The sequence below is a fragment of the Mus caroli genome, unplaced genomic scaffold, assembly GCF_978045245.1.
Source record: "Mus caroli unplaced genomic scaffold, Mus_caroli_1 scaffold_19, whole genome shotgun sequence".
In the NCBI taxonomy this organism is placed as follows: Eukaryota; Metazoa; Chordata; class Mammalia; order Rodentia; family Muridae; genus Mus; species Mus caroli.
Genome location: NW_028227274.1, coordinates 67,910,488 through 67,934,247, shown reverse-complemented (window position 1 = coordinate 67,934,247; position 23,760 = coordinate 67,910,488). Strand labels below are relative to the sequence as shown.

At 42.1% G+C, this 23,760-nt stretch overlaps 1 protein-coding gene across 26 annotated transcripts in view; it reads right to left on the bottom strand.

The window, feature by feature from the left end:
* Positions 1 to 23,760, bottom strand: part of Tcf4 (transcription factor 4) — a 343,670-nt gene that overhangs the window by 73,241 nt on the left and 246,669 nt on the right. Inside the window, exon 1 of one of the 26 annotated variants that reach the window (XM_085833442.1) lies at positions 20,000 to 20,684. The exons of 21 other annotated variants lie outside the window; for them this stretch is intronic. In XM_085833442.1, coding sequence (XP_085689568.1) covers positions 20,000 to 20,068 — 69 coding nt within the window. In that variant the 5' untranslated portion in view covers positions 20,069 to 20,684. Of the gene's footprint in view, positions 1 to 19,588; positions 19,974 to 19,999; positions 20,685 to 23,760 lie in introns of those variants that run through there. 4 more of the 26 variants (XM_085833444.1, XM_085833441.1, XM_085833443.1 and 1 more) reach the window with 4 other exon arrangements.

Sequence of the window (23,760 nt, the reverse complement as noted above, 5' to 3'; positions counted from 1 at the left end):
AAACCACTCCCCAATTACAAGGCAATTAGAAGCAAAGTGACCCCATCCTGTATCGGCTACTTCTCTTTGTCAGTGGCTTTTCCCCCCCTACATCCCATTGTTCTCCACCACCGATGGGAGAGAAGATGAAGCAAGGGAGAGAAGAGTTAGAGGCCCTGGCAGTTGCTGGCTGGCTGTTTAATACAGTAGGTAAAACCGGCTCTTGTTTCCACCGGCTCTGACAGAACCGCCAAGCAGCACACGGATCTCGCCTCTGCATGTATATATTTTCTTATTAACTCGATCGGGCAGAAATTTGCAGAGATTTGTTTGGATCTGGAAGTCACAACAGAACGTCAGTTTTACAAACCAAGGCTCATTCTGCGGTGGAATGTTCAGCCCTGGACCAAACCACCCCCCCCCCCAAGCTATTTGTCCCAATTCCTCCAGCAGCCGCTTCTGAGCGAACAACCAAGTCTAAACACAGGCGATGGCTCTCCGTTCTCTTCCTTCTGCGGAGCCCCCTTATATGTGGTATTTTCATCTTATAGATCGTATGAAGTTTAAATATTTTCCAGATGGGACGAGGGAGTACAGAACCCTGTAAACACTCTAAGTTATAAAAGGACCAACTAAATACTTAAAACAGAAGAGGATGACAGCCACATGGTTCCTCTGCCAGCGGGACACGGGTGAGTTAACGCTGGCAACTGTAGGAAGGGGGACAGAGAGCAATCCCCAACCCCCGAGTCTCAAGATGGGCTGATTCCTCCTCATTTAGATCGGATCTATTTATATCCTTTCTATGCAAACCGGTTCCAAAAAAAGAAGATTTTTAAACTCAATTTAAAATTCAATACATCTCAGTGGTAAGAAAGCCAAGTATGTTTATAACCTGAAGAGAAATTCCACTGCTCCACAGTGGGGAAAAATTAATAAGGTCTATTCATCCCATACATTTGTCCTGAGCACAGCAGCCCTTTCTCCCTTTAAGTGTGGCAAGACCTGAGCAAGGTCCTGCAGCCTGGAGGCAAAGCAGTTCTGCCTGGGAGAGCACTAAGCCCAGAGGGAGAGGAGATGAGGAGCCAGACTGAAGAGAGTAGAGTTGCATCTTCTAGGGATGCAGACAAAAGTTCTGGTGAGTGGCAGGGAAGAAAGGTAGGGGAAAGCAGGTGGCACCGAGGCAGAGCAGCGGCAGTGTCGCTTAGGGAGTGTCAGACCAAGCAGGCTGGGGACAGACCACTTTGGGGAGACTGAGACCTTACCTCTGCTCTCCCTTCGTGGTCCACGAGACATAACCCTGCCTTTGAGCATCTGCATTGTTTAAGTCTCATCCCGTGGTGGTGTTTGCTGATTGGTCAGGCATGGCTGACAGCATCAGAATTGCAATCTGACAGGCAAGAGCAGGGAGCAGGACCACAGCCCAGAATTCATAGCGGGAGGCAGAGAGGCAACCTCAGGCTGGGTATATGTGCCTCAGACCCACAGATGTCTGCAGCGAGGCCCCTGACTGGCTTGGGGGTGGGAGGGCCCAGGAGGAGGGTGGGAGGAGTACATGGGGAGGGGAGGTGGGACAGGCCCAGACACCCAAATGACCAGGCTCCAGGCATCATCCTGGTGTGAGCCACATCTACTCCATCGTTAGTGGAGTTTTTTTCTTGTCACTCTCTGCTCCTGTTACCTCAGAATCAGAGGCCTCTATGCCTGAACCTGTTTTTACAGAGTTCAAGTGGTTGGTGCTTCCAGTCTAGGGCTACTATAGCTAAGTTTTCAGGTTCATTTATTTGTTTTTACTGAATCAGGGTCTCATGTAGCTCAGGCTGGTTGCCAAGCCACCATGTCAAGAAGGCTGACCTTTAACCCTGATCCCCTGTACCTTTTCATGCCTCCCCCAACCACGTACTAGAATTGCAGGCATTTGTCACAATACCTGGCTTTCTTTTCAGGTATTTATTTCTCAAAAATGTCTCATGTTTCCTCTGGGATACAGAGACCCCCCACTTCACAAGTGCATCCCAATCAGGTAACTCAAGGGGTTCTCACGTCATTTGATTGTTGGCAGTAAAGCTGGCTCAGGAAAATAGAGGCCAAAAGTAAGCCAGGGTAGACAGACAGGATCACTGGGTTACAAGATACGCCTTTATTTTGAGCCAAGCTACCTATTTCTTTCTAGGCTAGTAGGAACCAAGTGCAACTTACTGAAAGTGTCTGTGGCTGCCCAAGGCTCATCCTCCACACACACACACACACACACACACACACACACACACACACACACATATACACAGCACATACACATGAATGCACACACACATACACAGACTCACACGTACACTCTAACATACATACATATGCACTCAAAGACACACAAATACATACACACACATACACACTCATAATACAGATACATTCACACATACACATGAATACATATACATACACACTAATAATACACTCACGTATACCACACACTCATATTTACACACACACATATATATGCACACACATACGTGAATACACACACCCTCACACAGATACACACACATACAACCCTACTATCCAACACTATAACTGACATTATCTGCTATTATTAACGTGATTATTTTCCCTCCTAAGATTTTCAGCCTAGTCTTGGTCTAGCTGAATGCCTGACTTCATGTCCCTACTACCTAGATTCATGGCTGCACAGCTCTGGAGACAATTTAGAATTTAGTGCAGACATCCCACAGTCCACCTAGGATGCTGCTTTCTGGAGAGTTCATGGAGAGAAAGTGTCACAGAGTCGATAATCACAGAGGAAGAAAAGACACAAGATGAATCTCGGACTAGAGTAACAGAAGAGATGGAGGGAAGGGGAAGGAGCCATGGGTCATGCACGGATCTTAGACACCAACAGGCTCACTGGAAGGGTAAACGGGGAAAGATGCTTTGGCTGAGGGGAAGGCTAATACAACGTGTGAAGCAATATTTACTAAGGACTAATCCTTCAAAAGCAACACCATTGGTCTAACGTTGATTTTGAGAAGAGCTTGCTGAAGAGGACAACACGTAAGCACCTTGTTAAAAGAAAACTTAAAAACTCTACTATGATTCCTAGTCCTCAAAAGGAAAAGAAAAAAATCTAATACCTCCCCTTTGCTGGATAAACACTGGTTATTACGAACTCATTTCTAAATATTAAGCTGGAAAGGTGGAGGTGGAAATGAACCACGAGTGCAAGGGAAGGCTGTGGTTTAAAGGAGGACATGTATGAACAGGGGAGCGACAGAGGACAGTAACACAGCCATATGTCAAGGTAGAGGAGCCCACGGAGGAAGAAGTGGTCAGGACCTGCACTTTATACAAAGAAAAATCCCACTGAGAAAGAAATACACTAGGGGAGTGGGCAGGAAAGATGGACAGAAAACACGGGGCTGGACTCCCGGAATGTGGCGTTGAGTGCTGGTCTCGATGCAGCAGAGCAGGGAACAAACAGAGCTGGGGAGAACAAGCTTGTCAGAAGCACAGAGCGATTTATAAATGTTGCCCCCACCCCACATGCTCTATAGAAGCCATTACAGGCTGGGAAGAATATAAAGAAAGCAGGTGCGTGAAGTCTCTTGCAACTGTAAAACTCCCCTCCCTAATTTCTGGGACCTGTTCATAGCTGCAGGAGATAATGGCGACAGAATCACACCCCCAAGAGCCTTAATGGTTACAGTGTCTTCATCAGGAATAAACCTGGGTGTTCTGCAGACTACTCCTGTCCTGTCCCTCATTACCCAGGATGCTAGAGGTACAACCTCTTTGAAGGACTCTTCGAGTGTGCTGTCCCCAACCAGTGGTGATGTGATGGGCCTTCAGCCCACTCTGAGCACTAACCCCAGTGAAGACCTGCAATAGTAAACAGCCTTTGAGAAGCAAGGCTCTCTCCTGTCAGTCCTGGGGTCTTGAACAGCTTTTCAAGTGCTTGATTTTTTTAATTTTTAATTTAATTTAATTTTATTTAAAAAAAAAAACTTCGGAGAGGATCAAGTTGGTTTTAGTGATAAACCAGTAATTGCATATTTGGTAGAAAAGCCTGCAGCTCTGACAAGCAGCGGAGGAAGCTGGCTGACAGCAATTTCAGGTGCTGGGACGCAATAAAAACAATGAAGAAAGAAAATGTTTGCTTTTTCTGTCAACTGAGATGTCAGTACCCATTAATAAATCTATCTGCTAAATCTACTCTTATTCATGTGGGACATCACCAATTTAAAGTAAAATAAATTATCTTTAATTAAATGGAATTGTCGTCTTCCTCCCGCTATCATCCCCAATTATTCTTCCTAATCAGCCCTTTAGGGAGAAGGCGAGAGAGAGAGCGCTGAAAGGCGCATTGACTATAAACAATTTCTCTTTCTGTCAAGGGATGAAGTTTTTAATTTTAATTACAGTTTATAACTCTAATTTTTTTGGATATATGGAACGAAAACTACAAAAATCTTATCATTTGTTGTGGAGGGGGGAGAGTATCTGGTCACTACCACACTCTCCCTTTCTCCTTCTTGAGACCAATCCAGAAGAGGCCACTTATGGACGGCCAACTCACTCTTTCCTTGTAGTTTATTACTTTGGTTTGTAGTACAAAAACTAGTGGCTTTAATTAATACTTTAAAGTGCACAGCATCAACTGAATGCCATCGTCTATGGTACTTTCAGGTTGATAAGCTTTCAAAACCTAGGATTTTTGAACGGTATCAATTTATGTTTAGACAAGAGCAGTGTATGTACTTTAAATATTAAGACAGGGCACAGGGTAACGGATGAGGCTGCATTAGCTATGCAGTAACTTCTCTCCTTCCCACCTCCTTTTTGGGGAAGGGGGGGGAATAGCAGCACCAACACTCTACCAAAAGCACTAGACACTTTAAACCAAGTGACAGTGCAGAATTCTACCCCTCAGCCCTCATATGAATTCAGCCATGCCTCCCTCTAAAAGAAATGATGAAATCCACAACCAACTTACATGATATCTCAGACCCAATCTCAAAGGCACAGAGATGAAATATTATCCCATGAGCAATGAAGAAGGAATTTAGGACCCATCTCTGTAGCAGTCACCCTTCCCTACTGCCAGAGACATCAGGTAGGTTGATTATGGGCCCTTCACATTTTATTATTACTGTGGCTCTCTATCGGGAGAGTTGGGGGAGGGGTCCTTTATATTGGGGAAGCGCGTATTAATTATTTACAGATAAACGGGTTGGGGCACTGACTGCTTACTGACTACTTACTGTTACTTTTAAAAATGTATTTCCCTCCCCCCCCAGGGTGTAGCGCTGTTTTCATTTAGCCTTTGAATTGCCGCCTACAGAAGTAAAAAAAGGAAGCCGCAGCTATACAAGCCTGCTGACTTTCTTATAAAAGAACCAGTTTTAAACTTGTTTATACTACTGATTCCAAATGAATTCAAGATGGTGGCTAGTTAAAGAAAGAGAGCCCATGCCAGGGACTCTGATCAAAGAACTTCAATTCAGCAATGTTCGGTTTTAATTGACCACTAATTAAGCTACATTAGTCCAAGAACGGTCTGTATCACTTCGACTAATAAAGAAAAGAATTAATTTAACCCCGTGTCAGTCAGCTTTAGCAGATTCATCTGAAAGCAACTTGTCAAACGACAGGCATGAAAGGGGTGTCTAGAACTGAATGCCAAAAGTGGTCTACGGGATTCAGAGGAGACAGGGGACTCGGTTCTCAAGTGCGTTTGTCACTTTGCTAGTGATGTCACCTTGCAGGTGTAATTATCTTCATTACAGATACAAAGATGTCAGTTTCACTCCCCGGGTTGCAAAGGGTTGCTTTAAAATTGGATTCAAAACATGGCAGCCGACCAGCCAATTTTAACTTTCCTGTATTCGCGACAAAAATAGAGTGGATTTGCAAAATCATGAGAATTTTCAAAGGCTTGGAACTCTCTTCTGGGAAAAGTGAGTTGAGGGGGGTGTGGGGAAAAACAACTGCAATAACACCACCAAAAAAGCTCATTATAATTAGGAACCACAAGCTATGACAGCCATGGCAGCAGCAGCGAGAGAGCGCATGTGTTAAAAGTAGAGGATTTCTAAAGAGCCAGTAGCAAATTTGTAATTTTTCCCTATGTTACCCTGCAAATGAAAAAAAAGAAAGAAAGAAAGAAAGAAAATACATTGCTCACTATTCTCATAAAGCATTTCCAGAAAGGGGAGGGGAAAAAATCATAAAATGGAGGGCGGGAACTCCACTCCGGATTTAAGACCAAAAATGTAAGCTTTAAGAACACACATTACTTCTCAACTCAGCCTTTCTGACTGTCAAAAGTCCTTTGCATTAATTTTGAGGCAATGCCCTATGATCTCATGACAGATATCAAAAAAACGTAAAATATGTTTAAAACTTAAAAATCAACACTGGTGTCAATGGTATACTGGCTTGTATTCTGTATTAATTAACCCCACCCTTCATGCCTTCATGAATAGCATTAATTCTTCTTGCACTGAATCCCACAGGGTCGCACACTCCTAAAGAGGGGCATCCTCAGAGCCTCAATGCACACTATATTTGGCTTTAATGATTTCTGGCAACCAACTGCTGTATTTTCTACAATAGTATTTAATGAATAACCTTTTTATCATTCTGCCAGTACTCATTAAAATGCACTTGTTTCTGAGATGCAATAGCTAGCTATATGAAACCAAAATATTAATGCAAATTGGCATTGCTAAGTTTAAAGTGGTATTTGCATTACAGGAACGAAATGTGGTCCAAACTGAAAGAGCGCACGGAGCGCAAATGCCTCTTGACACCATGATTATTACTAAGGGAAACCGGGGCTTGTGGTACTATCAATAAGCCCAAGAAGAAAGTACTGGGAGCATGTGCCAAGAACCTAGTCTGCGCAGCTGCGCGATGTGGGGAAACGTCAGTATTCCTCACTGTCTATTCAGGAACGGAAAGGTATGAGGTACAATGGAACTAATGAATTTGTGCCCTGTGCTCATAAACACCTGAACAGGCATATCATCTACTTTCAGAAAACTGTAACCTTGTAGCAGAACAACAATACAAGAGTAGTCTGCTTTCTGTGAACTTCAGGAGAGCCTTCCAGTGAAGATCTCTGTCGTACTGTATAGAGACATGGGTGTGCAGGTCAGATGCATCACATTTATTGGAGTGTCTTCATGTCAACATGTATTGATCATCTTTAATAAGCTAATAAGCTTAAGCTGTCTTAAGGCATGGTGGGTGAATCCTGTCCTTCACCGTTCCATTGGTTGAGGTGGAGGAAGGGGATTCCAAGTCCCTGCTCTATGTAAACAGGCGAAGGGACCGATCCGTGAAAAAGACGTGTTAGACATCAATGGCTAACTTTCAATTAAAGAGCAACACATATAATTGGCGTGAGCATCTAGTAAAATACAAGGGGCACTGATGTCATCTTATCTGAAGTTAAGGAAACAGGCATACTGAAATACATGGCGGAAGGGACTCCACCTCTCCAGGATCCATGTGACCTTGAGCAACTTCTGTAACTCATAGGTTCTTCCATTTCTCACATGGGGATTTCCCCAACAAAACTTCCTAGACTGGTGCAAGAGATCCCTGCGCGTAGCCAAAATGGAGATAGCAAGGACATGAGACCGGGGACTTGAAATGTAGTTGGTGTAAACTGAGAAACTTAATTTTTAAAATTCGTTTCTAGTTTTCATCATTAAATTTAATGGCAATAGCCACACGTGGCTAGCAGCTAGCCCATTCATCGGGGGTAGTATTCGCTTTTGAAATGGGCTGGCAGCTTCTGGAGTACCTGCCTTATGGGATGCAGGAAGATTATGTTACTTTGGGGAAGAACTTGAGAGCATTCTCTGAAGGAATGAAGGCTTACAGATGTATTTTATCAAATGTTAATACAATAATGAAAGAGTTAGTCTAGGTTTTATCACAGCTTTAAAGTACTTGCTGCCTAAACATGAAAGAAAAGGCACTCTACAAAGATTTCATAACCTATAAATACACAAATATCACATAACCGGCCTTTTTACAAAACACATTCTGAAAGCAATAATAAGCATATTGCTTTAGATTTATTCAAACGATTATACTGGGTTTACAGAATATCAGAGAAATACTGAGGACCTAACACGGATAATCAGTATTTAATCAAAATTAAAATCAAGGACAATGATCTGTAAAAGAGCATTTCTTTAAAATTAATTGATGATGTAAAACAACCACCATCTCCCATAAATGGAAATGCTCAAATAAATGGATTTATCAAAATGGTAACCTGTACTTCGTGGAATGGCGACAGGTCAAATGACATCTCTGTAGCTGCTCGCTACGAATCGAAACAATTCTGTACCACCCAATATGACAACATGACCCCCCCCTCAAGCCAATGTAGGGCAAATTCACAGGCACCTCAGAAAGAGGCAGAGCCAAAGCTAATTCTCTAGTTGTTGGTGGGTGGGAATTCACTAGAGCTGTGCAGGGCTGAGGTGTTCGGGGCTCCCGGAAGCCCTCAGTACAGCATGGTGTAGGTGATTTCGGGGTCCCAGAGGCAATCCCCTGAACCAATGCACTAAACAATAAGAAGTTCTCGGCACCGTGAATCTGAACTGCCCAGCTGCTGTGCCACATCTACTTTGGTCAACTCTTGAAGAACCTTGTATAGCCTGAAGCAGAGACTGAAGGGCGGCACAAGCTACTGTCAGACATGGCAACTCTGAAACTTGGCTTCTAAGAAGTGAGGTGTTCTGGGTTCTAAAAGTTGGCAGGTGTTAAGACTCTGCCATCAGATCTGTCACCCTCCTGCACAGAGTACTAGAGAAGCCAACCTAGGTCTTGGTATCCCTTTCTAAATCACAGCCAAAAAGCTCCAGTAGTGATGGACATTGAGCAGGGCCAGGAAGAGAGGCAAAAACAACAACCATAACAAAACCCCCCTGCATTATTGGGAAATCTAAAGAGTTCCTCAGGTTTACTTGACTTTAATCTTTATGATCTTTTTTTTTTTTTTTTTGATGTAGAAAATGTGTGTGTGTGTGTATACACATATATATTCAAATAATATCTTTAATTCTCCCCTCAAATATGTCTATATCATTATCAATTATTCTTTAGGCTAATTCCCTTTTTCCTTTTTATGTACTTTGGGGATAAAAGTAATGTACTGCTTTTAGGATAAAAGATAAAACAAGAAACATGGATGGAGTTCCCAATATTTTAAGAGATATGATACATACATACACACATGTGCATATATATATATATATATATATATATATTCCTTATTGGCTCAACACAGTTTAACAGCTGTTTTGAAGTCATTCCAGTTAGTTCACAAATAATTTACTATATAATATTTCAAATCAAATATTACATTTTCTTGGTAAATCATGGAAATCCTTATAACAATATTATAGAGCATAGTATGATATATCAAGAGGAAATAAAATAGAAGGAAATTGGTTGGAGGGTAAGAGAGGGTAAGGTTAAAGGGGAAAGGACAATGGGAGGGAGAGAAATAAGAAAAGAGGGAAGGGAGAATGGAAAAGTGGGGAAGGAGAAGTGGAAAGGTAGGAGATGGAGGTGAAGGGAAGGAAAGGGCTAGGGAAAAGTAGGGAGAGATGGTAGGTCAGAAGGAAGAAAGGGAGGGAGTGAGGGGGAAGGGAGAAAAGGAGGGAGGGAAGAGGGAAAGAAGGAAGGCAGGAAGGAACTCTACATGAGGCTCACATGGCAAGAATAAACTACAAATGTCCAGATCCAACATGTCTAAAGCAGGACTTGTCTGCCTCTGCTCTGCCAAGGGGAAGTTCTGTACACGGTGCTAGGTTTGGGCTCTAGAACCACATGCTGGTAGCATCCCCCCAAGTCTCCCCATAACTGTGACAATCAGAGCTGCTTTCACCTGTCCCCCGGGAGGCGCTACTGCACTAGAGATTCATGTTTGTCATCGGAGTCTGTCAGCAACCAATGCCCATTTGCATTTTCTGAGGGTTTCTATAAACATGTCTACAAGAAATATCTTCTGCCCTCTGAACCAAGCAAAATCATTTACACCCATGACCACTTTGACTGTGATATTGGGAACTTAGCGTTCAAGTCAGCAGTCTGGGTTTTTTCTAGAACTTTGCAGATGGGCTTCATACTCACTTTGATTATGTAACAGAGATGTTTAGTGTTTCCAACTGACTTGCTCTCATCTATATGTAAAACCCAAACTGATACATTGTACCTAACCTTCTGATAAATAAACAAATTTGAGCAATAAATAATTGGCATTATCTGTTACTGTCTAATTACATAATCTATCTACCCACCCACCAGCCATCCATTCTTTCCCTCATCCAGGTATACATTTATCACAGTCAAACCTGCCATGCTTTCAATTCTGATTGAGTCACGAAGGCAAGAAGCAGAGGGACCAGCCAAAGAGTTTAATCTCCATTTCTCCCCATTGGCAATGCATCTGGGAAGGCACTATTATTCATCAATAATCCCACACCAGGCCAGCCGTAAGCTTTGCATGCTACACCAAGAGGCCTAGAATGGCTGCATTGTTAAGTAGTCAATCCGTTGCTACATCAATGCTCCAATAACCAACTGACTTTGGACTAGAAACATCTGAAGAGACCAATGGAACCTGGGACTCACAAACCTGAAAGGTGTTTGTTTAGTGGATATGCAAAGTGGGGATCCAAAATGTAGTCAAGATCTCTAAAAAACAAGGGCTCACCTAAAGCTGCGCAGGTAATGACTTGGCTCTTCTTCACTACCCTGCTTTCCTTCTATCTGTGGGGGAGGAGAAGGCCATAAAACCCAACCGTCCTCACAAGGGACAAATGAGTGTGGTTTTGCCTTTCTAGGCGTTGTCTCTGAAAGATAACACAGCTTCTGCAGCACAGAGGTCAGGTCCTCATAATGATTCCTGTAAGTCATCTTTCTAGGGGTTAATTAAGTAAACTGAATCCTAAAAGGTTTTATTAGCAGAGCTGGCACTGTAAAGTGGCGCCAGGAGCATCTGCCATGACACGAACCCTCGCAAAGTGAACCGCGTGGAAACACCCAGCATCTCGTTTGTGGTGTGCTTGCCCATTCGCTGCCTGCAGCCCAGTGGCTGGCTGCATGCTGAGAGCTCTGCGAAGTGAGGTCAACGGACTCATATCAACATACTTAATTTTACACTCATGACAGTTAAGTTTTTAATACAGCAAAGGGCTTTTTTTTTTAAATTCAGGTGTTAATAGAAAAATCAATTCTAAGTCACAACAGCTGTGATCATTTTAAATATCACAGCTGTCATGGGCTGAAAATAACCGATTTGAGCACATACATTTCTGTTGCAAATACAACAAAATGAAAATATGGTGGGATGTTGTCTTCTGCTCGCTCTGAAGCAGACTGTCTAATACAATGACCAAGAACTCACGTGCTTTAAAGTCAGGCTCCTGTTTCATTGCTGACCTAACAGGCAGATGGCATAAAAGAGGAGGGCTGAGCACGGATCTTAAGAAGTAGCCCTATGGTGACTGCCAAACATGTTTAATTATGGAAATAGTATTAACTTTGGAAGGGACTAGGCTAAATAGTCGATATCGAATTGAGAGTTCATTTATGTAAACATTTTGCTGTGAAGACAGGAGGGGATTAAGTGGGATCCATGCTCCACATTAAGTGTTATTAAAGTCGGGGCATTCCAATTATTATAGGACGAAGTCTAAACTCCCGTGATTTGGTGGTAACCACCGTCGTTCAGGAAGTAGTGGGGTTTTTATCCAGCTCTTTAAAAGCTCTGACTAGCCACAGCATGTGACAATATTCTTCCCTCTTGATCCAAATATAATGCCTTTGCCTCTCAGTGAATGGAATGGAATTCTTAAAGAATATTTAAAATGGAGTTGAATACAGTAAAAGACAAGGACTGAGCGTCAATTATCCTGCCATGCGCACAAAGCGGAAGTTGGTTCGTGAGAACTGTGCTGTAATAAGTGCTGCTGTCAAAAGTCTACAATTCTATCAGCAAATACTGCCATCCCTGCTACCGAGACACTAAGTCAGACGGTGGGAAAATGGTACTCCCGATTAAGAGCAGAAGGAAACAGAGGGATGCTTCAAGCAAGCATTGGCAACGTTACACACTCACACTTTTTACAGACGTTGCTCCCGGTCTTTCTAACCTCCTGGCAGATACGTAATCACAATAAAATGAATACAGTATTAAGGATTAATATTTTAAAAAGTATTTCTTCCAGACCTTAGAGATGCCCAGGACAAAACTGAAGAGCTGGCCATATCAGCCACTGGACAACTCCTAGTAGAAGTCTGACCTTCCGATTTTCCCTGGGGTGGCTCAGGACACCAGGTACAGGGCAACCTTGCTGGCCTCTATTATTTGCACACTAATTCCAAAGCTATGCGAAATACTCTATAGTTGTCTAATCACAACAACACACACCAAGGCACTACAAAATGAAACCACACTTGTTAAACATTTATCCCAACCCCCACAGTCACACAAAGGAAGCCTAAGGGGGTGGGGGGGGGAGCCATCCACCCTGCTCAGACCTGCTAGGCTCTTCTGATTGTAATAGCAGGTGCAGAAATAATAATGTGCTGGCCAATCAACTTTTTTCCCCCTCTGATTTGTCAGTTTATCTTAATAATGCCATTAGGAATGTAAACATTTCTGCAATTTATATTTAAAAGTCAATAAAATAATGGGGTGCGGAATTTATCCTTTTTAATTTTTTTAAGTAATACATTTGATTATTTTAATCACGTCAGTACTTAACTGGATGGAGTTTAAATATGCATGTAACATCAATTTAATTTGCTTTATTCGCTAGAAAAACTACTGAGGAATGCAGTGTTATTTTCCTTACTTAAAAAAAGGAGGGGGGGGGCACAGTTTAGAGCCTGAGAAGGTCCAGAGCACACTTACATATTTTTTTTCCTTTCTTGGAGGTAGGAATCTAGTGTCTTTCAAATGTGTTCCATTATGAATATTTTAAGATGGTAAAATATCACCAAAGGGGTGAGGCTCCAAGAAGAGGTGAGAGCCCATGGCATGTTCACTGGATGGCTGACAATAAAAACTAGGGGTGTTTCCACACGGGGGTAGACTTTATTGGGCTCCAGTAAGAGGCTGTGGTTGGTAAATGCACCAACTGTGTGAGCTTATCCCAACATAGCAGTTCCCCCTTGAGTAGGATCATTATTGGTGCAGTCATTCATTCAGTACTTTATAAATCTCACCCTTAGGTTTGTGGAGGTGAAAAAGACAAGTCGAGTGTTAAGCCTCCATCCTTAGCATCCCTGGTCAGTCATTTCATTTTTCAGGTCAGTCACAAAGGAAGCAGCTGGAATTCAACTCTCCCCGACTTGGTCCCACCAATTACCCCAATGAGCCCCCTCTCAAAATGAGTGTAGGCTGGCCTGGAGGAAGGTGCAGTTCTAGGTCCCTGGAGGGTGCCCACCAAATCCGGGCCTGATGGCAGTGGAGTTGCCATTGACCAGCAAGTCTGGAAGCTGACACTTCCCACTGCTCAGGTGTTTCAGCTCAGTCTCTAACCCAACCTGGGGGAGAAGGAACTGGGCCTAAGGTGGTGTCCCCTCCAAACAAAACATTACATCTATTCCGCTCCCTTCCAAGTCATTTGGAAGAAAACGCCAGGCATCCCTAAGAAATGAGGAAAGGTTTGGGTCAACATTATCAGAAAAATGGAACTTAAATATTCTAAGTGGACCGTGGCGCTGTAACACAAGCACACCTGGGAAGGCAAAGTTGCAGTTTGGGAGTTAGAGATCTCCAGCACATCAATGAAGAAAGCCTAGTGTCACCTCCCATAATGTCCTCAAAGGGAGGGGCATCAGCCTTAAGAACTATTCTTCGGAATAGAAAACATCACGTTGCTTAACAAAAATGTAAGGCTCGTTTCTGCAGCTCGCCTTACATGATATGATAACACACCATAGAAGTTATTATCCATTTAAAAACTAGAAGTCTGCAGGGATTTCAATGTTCTACAAGCTCCAGTGGTGACTTCCGGCGTCACCTCTGTCTTCAAGATACGACTCTTTTACTAACTTGTCTCCCACCGACTTGACAGTATTCGTTTGATTCCGGGGGGGTAATACAGACTGCTGTTGTAGGGCTCTGTCTGTAAGTGGTTGAGGAAAAGGCAGGATTTCATTTGTCACCGCTCATCATTTTTATCACATCTCATTTTGCCCCGTGTCATCTTAAAGAGTTATGTTTGAAAGTATTGAGGGCCAATGAATAAATAAAAATCTAATGAGACACTTAAAAAATTTGAAAAAGCTTGATCCTCCATCATCTTCCTTCTATAATGATGATGAGCAAATGTGCCTTTTGTGTAAGTCCAGCAGTATTGGAGGGGATAAAAACAAAAAACAGCTAAACATCACTTGCTGCATGTGCTAGGTGGCAAGCATTTAGGCTTGCTGTATGGAGCAAACATATGCTCCCATTGAATTCTCTTCTCAGGGTAAAAGTAAGCCCCGATTAGAACAACTTTTAAATGTATCCCAGTCGTTATTTAAAAATTGATATCTTCTCACCAGGTCAGGGGTTAAGGGGCTTTGGTTCTGTTCGGGATGACTCTCCTACGGCAGACTGCTGAGCATGGACATGGCCCACCATAAAGAGAGGATACAGCAACATCTCTCCATCGTGCCAGAAACGTGCCCGAAGTTTCAAGCGGGTTTGGGAATGGACACACACACAGCATTCATTCCCAGTGATGAAATCTGATAATGTCTTCAGTTAAAACAAGGTAAAGCTGTTTGACCAGTAAGGTTTAGAGAAAAATAAATAAATAATTATCCGCAAGCCTCCGTGGTGCCTTCTCAATTTTACAAAAAAACAAAAACAAAAACAAAAAAACCCACCTAAATAAATAAAAACAAATAAAAAAAAATGGAGGAGCAATAACCAACCAGGCAGTGAGGATTTTCCTGTGACTCAAGTACACAGAGGGGCAGGAAGCACGCAGTACAATTTCCTGTCTGTCAGCTGGGAAGGTGGTTACAACCACCCAGATCCTCCCGGTTTCCCCTGACCATTCTTTTGCCTGCCCTTCCTTCCTTGCTCCCCAGTCCTTCCTTCTGACTCCTGAGACAGTGCCATCACCTAGTGCTAGGAGCCGGATGCTTCCCAAGTGTCAAAGCATTCAAACCTACCAGAAACCAGGGGTTAAATAAATCGAACCACATACACATTTTCTTCCTAAGAAATTAGCCTCCCGGAAAAAAAAAAATGTTCAAACTGGCATCCGTGACTCTCAAGCAGGGATTTTTGGAAATTTAATCAGAGACAGCTGAGCAAGAGGTAGCTACAGTATCAAGATTAAGTGTCTGGTGAATATTTACCAGCTTAAACCTATTGAACAAAATCAACATAGTTTTGTTTTGAGAAAGTAAGTACATACAGGAAAACAATTTTATTGTTATCTTAAAATCACTCAATTCAAATGTTCTGTATGTCAATAATACCAAATAGTAAGCTATATAGGTATGTATATTTACATATATATGTGTGTGTGTGTGTGTGTGTGTGTATTTGTTTTCCTATATGCTTTTTCTTTGATTGTTTTTTTTTTTTAACATTAGTAGGCAGCTAAAAAAAATCAGGTTTGTGATCTAACCATTTTTCCTTTGTATTAGCAACTAAAATATTTTTAATTAAAATAAATTTATACTGGTTCCTTTTGTTTATAGCCAAGGTTCTGAAATAATAATTTTCTAAAATAACTTTTAAAATGTCAACTTCAAGTTGCATAGTGAACACATTATGGAAAACTTTAAAGCCTGGTACTTACTTATCTGGACTGCCCTAGCCAGGATATTTTTTTTAAAGGTCATATTAAAAATGTACTTAGCAATGTTATTTCTGGTGCTATTAAGATATTCATCTTTTTATGTTGCCTCTTTCCATGGCAAATTCATAAGAAGTGAACCCTTCACACCGGAGCTTGGAAAAGACTTGCTGACTGTGATTTTTACTTGTGTATAGGTGAATTTTGTTCCAAGAACGACTGTGAGCCGAGAGATCCTGTGATTCCGATGTTTCTGGGTTTGGGCGGCCTTAATATCAAAAAAAGAGTTTCGCTTCGTTTTTTTTTTTTTTTTTTTTTTGCCTTTGAACTTTGTGAAGATGAAAAGCCTGCATAATATGACCAACGGTTGGACTATAAACACGGGGCCCTGGCTCTCATTCGCCTTCTTAGATCTGATGACTTGACAAATAACTATTTCAAAACAACTAGTTTGAAACACGGTTTGAAGCTTGTTAGGATGAAGCAGAAAAGAGCAATTAGAATAATCACAGGTTTCTCTATACGGCTCAACACATGCACGCGCTGCCGAGAGAGCCTATGGTGTGATTGGAAATTACCATTAGGAAGGAATTTTACCACTTTTGTTTTCAATTTCATTTGCCAGAATTTTATCTATGTGGAATTGCCATATTTTTAAGCTCTATGGAATTTGACCAAATAATTACTCATTAAAATTCAAATTTGATGAGCATGTAAACCTTGGGGGGGGGGAACAAACAAAATTTAGGACTAGAATTCTAGCTTTCTTTTAGCTTTTTTTGGGGGGGCTGGGGGGGTAGGCCAGGTTATGCCCTAAGTAACGCCCAGCCCAGTATGTCTTATGGCCTGAATAAAGAGAGTAACACAATTTGACGACCTAAGCTAGAGTTCTCAACACTCAAAAGAAACATTACTCTTCCAGAAACATTTCTCTGATAGCTGAAGAATAATTCCTTCAAATTGTCATTTAGCTGAGACTGGGATTCACTTACATGTAAGGTAGTAATTCATAGAGGAAAAAAAAGATCACACCAAAAATGACTGGCCAAGATCACTGACCTCTCCCTTAAGGCAAAGCCGAGTTTTATAAATGCTCTCTCGTTTACACTCAAGATTTATTCTTTGGGAGCTCTTGGGTTAAGGTTATTTAAGGTCTTATCTCATGAAGTCCATACTTAAGGACAAATCACTGTTCTCCGTGTGAGCCTGGCAGCAATTTGGGCATCTGTAGCTGGGGCCCTTTCTATCCCAAGGTGACAGAGTCCATCTACCGTTTCCTTTGTCTGTCCCAAAATATCATTTGATTAAAGTGTTTTTCCTGCTAGGTAGTGGGAGAAGAACAGATTTTACAAACGCTGTGTTTGCTGGTTCAAAAAGATCATTGTCATGTTCTTCTGTATTCTTGCTGCAACCTAAAAATCATAGTGTTTGGGAAGGGTTTTCCAGTTTTCTTCTTTTGTTTATTCACAGGGAAAAACCTGCTTCCTCCAGCCTCTCTCAGTTCAGAGAGTTCAAACTGAATTTAAACAAGTAATTGACTTGTCACTGGGGAAAAAAGGAAGGAATTCAGTGCTGGGCTGTCTTCAGAAGGAAACCTGTGCCATAGAGGGCCAAGCTTTAACAGTTCAAGTTGGAAAACAGTGCTCTCTCTCTCTCTCTCTCTCTCTCACACACACACACACACACACACACACACGATACAAATAGTCAGACCCCAGACAAACAAAATTCAGGAAAGGTAAAGTCGCTTTCATAGACATGTTGACCAATCAATGCATGACGTACACAATCGCCACAATATGTCTGGCATCAAACCAAACGCAGCTGAATGCAGAAGTAGAGGCAGTACAATGCACACTGTAGAATAAACAAAAATCCCTTTCCCTGGGGGATGCACGAGGGTGTCTTGGAAAATGGTCTAGAACTGGGCCTTCTGTGGACCACACACAAGTGGACTTTGCTGGCTATGTCACCAAGTTAAATCTAAGCACTGGTGACCATCCGTGGTTTCCACGGTTTCTGCTGAGGCTCCACATGGCTATTTTCCCTAAATATAATGTATGTACAAGTTGCCTCTTTCTAGTGTTTGAATCAATAGAGATACACATCACCAGATTTGTTTTTAATAAACGTCTTAAAACAGTTCCTATAAATACATTTCCTGTGACAGAGTGATCTTGATTTTATGAGTACCATCCTTTCAAAAAAAAAAATCTAACAACCAAAATATTTGGCAACTGCGAGGGCATATTAGTGATATGATGTCATAGGCAGCATTTTCTTATGGTAGAGGCAACTAGCAAGCTGTAGGGATGGAACACATATCTTAAAAAAATTCCTTCAGGCCACAAGGAAATCCAAATGCCCGAGTCTTAAGTAAAAACTTGACAACGCAACTCTTTAAGATGTGAAGCTAATAATCAGCCTATAAAATTCATTATTGGTAATCTTTAAGGTTAAAACCCACAACATATATTTGTTGTAATGTCTAACATAACATATAATCTTTTCATGCATATGCATACACTATATAATATATAATTCTTTACTGTACAGGGCGACAGATCCCTGGGCTGTACCTTACTATTTCACAGACATGTTTGCTGATCACATTAACAGGATTTGTGAAGTTACCCAAAAGGGGCTTTAAAAATCAATAGAAATATTATGATATATATTGTGGGGAATGTCTAAGAGGCCACAGGCAAAAGTCTTAAATAGGTAGGAACCTTTAACAATTGCAATTCAGATACAATTCTCTTTAAAAAAAAAACTGAGTTCTCTAAGCCCAGTATTTAAAGTCACAGATTTAAACACTGACCAATTTAGAACATAAGCCTTTTACTTCAACACCAAGTTTATTTACCACACTTAACTGCTATTCTGATTACATGCAATATTCTTTAAAGGGGGATTCTAAAGGGATAATTAATATTAACTCGTGATGATTTACTGATACTTCAAAATAAAAGGAATAGTTCATAGACCTGGATGACTGTTAAACTCCTTAAGCTACACTCGAAAGCTCTTGTATATGTATACATACCACTGTAGCCCACCAGAAATAAGCAATATGCAGACATCTGCGCATATTTACGTATATGTGTGTGTGTATATGTATATATAGGCTTACATGCATATATCAGCACACACACACACATTTAATTCGCTCTCATTGGTTTCGTTTGGCCCAAGTATCACACTCTGATTAAGATCAACCCAAATGTAAGTTCAAAATACTACATGAGAGCAGTTCATAAAGGGCTGCTTTTCACGGCCATCTCCGTTTTTGGCTATTTTAAGGTGAAATTTTACTCCTCCGTTGCCCAACTCTTCCTGAGAGCACCACATACCGATTTACAAAATATTGAAATCCTTTTCCTTCAGAGGGATGGCCCAGGCGAAGAAAAAAATAAAATAAAATAAAGTAAACCTCCAGATGGCAAGTAAAAACCTTCTGCTGGGGTTATACACAGATAGCAGACACTTTCCCCCCACTTCAATAAAGCCTTTCTGTTAGAAGAAGAGAAATTGAGGAAAACGCCACACAGCACAAATAACTTGTAATATTGTTACATGCACGGATAGATTCTTATCCCCCCCCCTTCCTTTTTTGGTTTAAAAAACAAGCTTATATAATCTACTCCATCAGATATGTCCGTTTTAAGTTTTTGGTCTATTTTAATCTCTTATCCGTTGTCCACTCCCCATGGTTTCCAACTTAGTAAGCCTTTAGACAGCACAAAACCTCAACCCGGAGTGAAACTTACCCCCAGTTTTCTCTCAGGCTAACTTGGGTTTTCTCAGTTCTCTTCATAATCTGCTCCTCTTTCCAATCATTTGAGAGCAAAAAGAATTTTGCCAAAAGTCCTTTTTTAAAAATTAGTATTATTTTAAATCGTACAACCCCCTAAGTTCACCTGACTGCAAACTTTCTCTCTGGGATCTACTTTCAGGGGCTTTGTAAAGCTTTGCTGGGTCTCTACTGGGGGAAAGGCAAAAAGCAAGAAGAAGGAGGCAAGAGAAACATCCTAGGACTCGCAGATATTAAATATTTCATGGTACCGAGAAAGGTGCGACAGTCCTGCACGACTTAGCAAACAATGCTCCTCGCCTAGAAGGCTCATCCCTGTGACCATAAAACTTGTCCCCAATGCCCCTCGCAGCCCGAGTTCGCTTACCGCTTTCCCATTATAGTAGTACATCAAAGAGTTGCCGCCCATGCCCGGGATGGTGTATGCGCAGTACATGGCCTCGGATTCTTTTTTCTCCTCAGTACCACTCTAACAACTTTTATTTCAAACTCGCTGTCCCTTTTTTCACAACAATTCCTTCAGTTGCATTTTCCCATATGGCCGGGCCAAGCGTGGTGAATATGCAAAGCAGGAAGAGACCATTCCTGGCGGGCGGGGGAGGCCCCGGCGCTGCTGTCAGACGCTCAAGTTCGCGCAGGCTGGATGGCGGCCCGGCCTGTGCAGCGCCGCAGCCGAGCACTCGAGATCGCTGCAACTTTTCCGAGGGTTTTTTATCAGTTCAGTTCCTCGAATAATGCCGATTCTTACAAATTCCTGCAGGCTTCACTTCTGCGCTCTCTCTCTCTCTCTCTGTCTGTCTCTCTCTCTCTCTGTGTCTCTCTCTGTCCCTCTGTGTGTCTCTCTCTTTCTCTCCCTCTTTTTTTTTTTGTTTTTTGTTTTTTGTTTTTTTGTTTTAGGCACCCCTTTTCTTCTCTAAAATTTCCACTCAACTGCCTTAGGGTAAAAGTGGAACAGGGTCCATTATTGAGCAGAATACAAATGCGGTTAATTGACTCCCCCTCTCTCTCTCTCCCTCTCTTTCTTTTTTGTTTTAATTTGATTAAAAAGCGAGTGGCAGGAAGGGAATCGTACGATGCACATCTAATAACTCTGCCATCTGTCTCTGCTGCTGGCTAGCTCCCAGCATTGTACGCAGCTGCCTGAGAACTCGATTCGGAGAAAGGGGGGGGGGCGGGGGGGCGTAGTGGAGGAAGGGAAAAAAACCCACCACGTCTCTGACCTCGCTCAAACAGAGAGAGGGGGCAGTGTTTTCTGGCTGCTTGGTCAACAACCTACAAAACCGGGTTGCGGAATGAAACAGAGTAACCGAGCGGCCGGCCCAGGGCTCTGCCAGCCCCAGGCTCTCAGACCCGGGGCAGAGGGGTGGCCGCCGGACGGTGAACTTCACCTCGCCAAGCCGCAGCCGGCTGCGTGGACAAAAGCGAGCTAGCTAAATGCCATGAAGCCAGGCGTCCCTTCCTTAGGGCTGAGCACCCCAAAGCCACACACACTACACTCTGCAGTCTGGAGTGTCAGGGCAATGGAGAACCCAGCTGCGACTTAAGCTGGTTTGCTGGGTTCTAAGGCAAGTTTATTGGTTAAGTCCGAATCTACCAATAGCTCACAGCTGTCAATTCCTAAAAAGGTACCTTAGAGACCACGATTTTTTTTTTTCCTCCCAGAGTTTTGACTCGCCCCAGGAGCCTGATTTCTGCATAAATATTTTAACAAGCGTTCCATGCACTTTTTTTTTTTTTTTTGGTAAACTTAAATTTTACTAAACTTTAGGAAACCGAAAACCTCCCTTCACCTTTATTGATCGTCACTGAACAATAGAATTGCAAGGTTTCTACCAAGCGGGGGGGTGGTGGTGGATATTTTTGTTGTCCTTTGAAAAATATATCAACTAACAAAAGGAGAGTTTAAAAAAAAAAAGGAAAGGAAAGAAGGGGGGTGGGGGAAGATGGGCTGACTTGAGCTTGCCAAATTCAGAGCACCACAGGAAAGGAGGGCCTCTGGGAATTGATCCCAAATGAAACTAAATCATTTGCATATGCCGAGGCAAATGCCACTGAGCACACATCTACTCTTCAGAATCAACTTTAATAATGCAAAGCACCTATTTCCTTACGACTCAACGCGGTAACAAAACACATCCAGTATTAATAGACAACGGAGGGCTGGCGTGGACTGAAGAGTAGAGGCTTAGCTCAGGGTGGAAAGTTTCCCCCACACTAACACACAAACACACACACACACACACACACACACACACACACACCACAGGGCCCAGAGGTTTGTCTAACTCACTTGCTCTGCATTTATTCGGAAGGTCCCCAGAGGTTTGTGTAAACAGTACTTGAATTATAATCACACATTTCATTCAAATTTCATGCTTTGAGGATTTTTTCCTCATTAGAACAGTTAGTTGTCAATCTGACAGGATTCCATTTGTACCCTTTTAAACCGCCCTCAGTGTTAACACCCAAAGCCAGGTTGCCCACTGCCACAGGACACAGTGGGAAAACCGGAACTTGGATGCTGGAATTTGGAGAGAGAAGTGGGGGTGGGATTGTCGCTATTGTCCCTGCGTTGTTGTCAGAGAAACCCCTCATTTAGTGGACTGCCTCTAGATCTTACCTACTGTTCTGGGTGTGACTGCTAGGAGCTCTGGACTATTTCCATAAACAATTACCTCTTTTCATCTTCATTAAATCTATTTTCTTGCACGTTTTGCAAAGATGTAAAGGCCTCTCCATCAATTATATATAAACTCTTACTTCAATGGACTATAATGCATAGTTTTAAAGGTAAAGATATGATTTCTTTAAGAAAGGATACCACTACATACTTTAATTTGATAAGGTGAAAGAGACTTTAAGGTCTTTCGACTTGGCATGTGGAAGAAAAATAGTTCAAGTAGGACTAGAACATTACGCTTTTAGGATTCATTAGCAGATGCCAAAAAAAAAAAAAAAAAGATTCTAACATTTCAAAAGTGCACATTTGTATTGGTAAATAAAGATGTACAACTTTGAAGGGTTCTTTGTGAATGATGCCCAGGGAGGCAAGATGCACTGTCATCCAGTGGTGTGTGGGTTTTACTTTGCTGCCCTTGAAGTACATGTCACTCAACAAGAACTCAAGTCAGTGCCTTGTCAACTGAGACAGTTCTTCAATCTCAGACTCTGAAGATGTCTTGGTGACAGAAATATCATTCGTGATAAGTCTTGAGTGTGAAGTGTGTGGGGAGGGGGCGAGCACAGACTGGAGCTGTATGCAAGAATCCACGTGTTTTGTGATAATTTAAAAAGAAGTCTGGCTCTTAAGCAGACAGTTTGTAAGGCCTTCGACTGGTTTGCATCAGTGTATACTTAACAAATAGGACCTTAGCATTGAGGCCCCTTTCATCACTGAAATGACAGCCAGGCTAAACAGAGGCCCAGCTTTCTCTCTCTCTCTCTCTCTCTCTGGTACTTAACTAGCAAGCATCATTGGGAACGCAGTAGATGGTGAAACTTGCCATCAATATTTATTAAATAATAAAACTGATTACTAAAAGATGTCAATACCATTTATTTCTTCTAGCATCTAGTTGACAATTTGTTATTTTTTTTCCCCCAAGAGTTCCTAGATATTTGAAGTGAAGCCCATTTGGTGCTTGCAACATTACATGTACCATGTCACAGAAAACTGGGGATTCTTTGCGCATACACTCCCAAGGCAATGGTGTAATAGTCCCAGAAAGGTAGAGAGATATTCAGTAAGATCTTGTGGGGGTGAATGGATTACATAACTGAACCAGTAACTAGCCAAACCCTACAGTTCTTGAAAGCAGACCCTTGGTTAATATGCTCATTCAACCACTCCACAGACACCTTTTAGGTGATTCCCAGCTTCCAGTTAAGCTCCATCTTAGAAATGATGGAGCACTCAGAGACAGGTAAACATTCTACCTGACAGAGACATGACCATGCTGCCAAGAGATGCAAGCAGACTCTTGAACATAATGAAAATTATGACTAATGATTACTGCTTCAATTCAAGTAGTAGCAATTCTGTATATTTTAAAGACTTAGACAATAAATTGTTACAGGAAGGAAGGAAGGAAGGAAGGAAGGAAGGAAGGAAGGAAGGAAGGAAGGAAG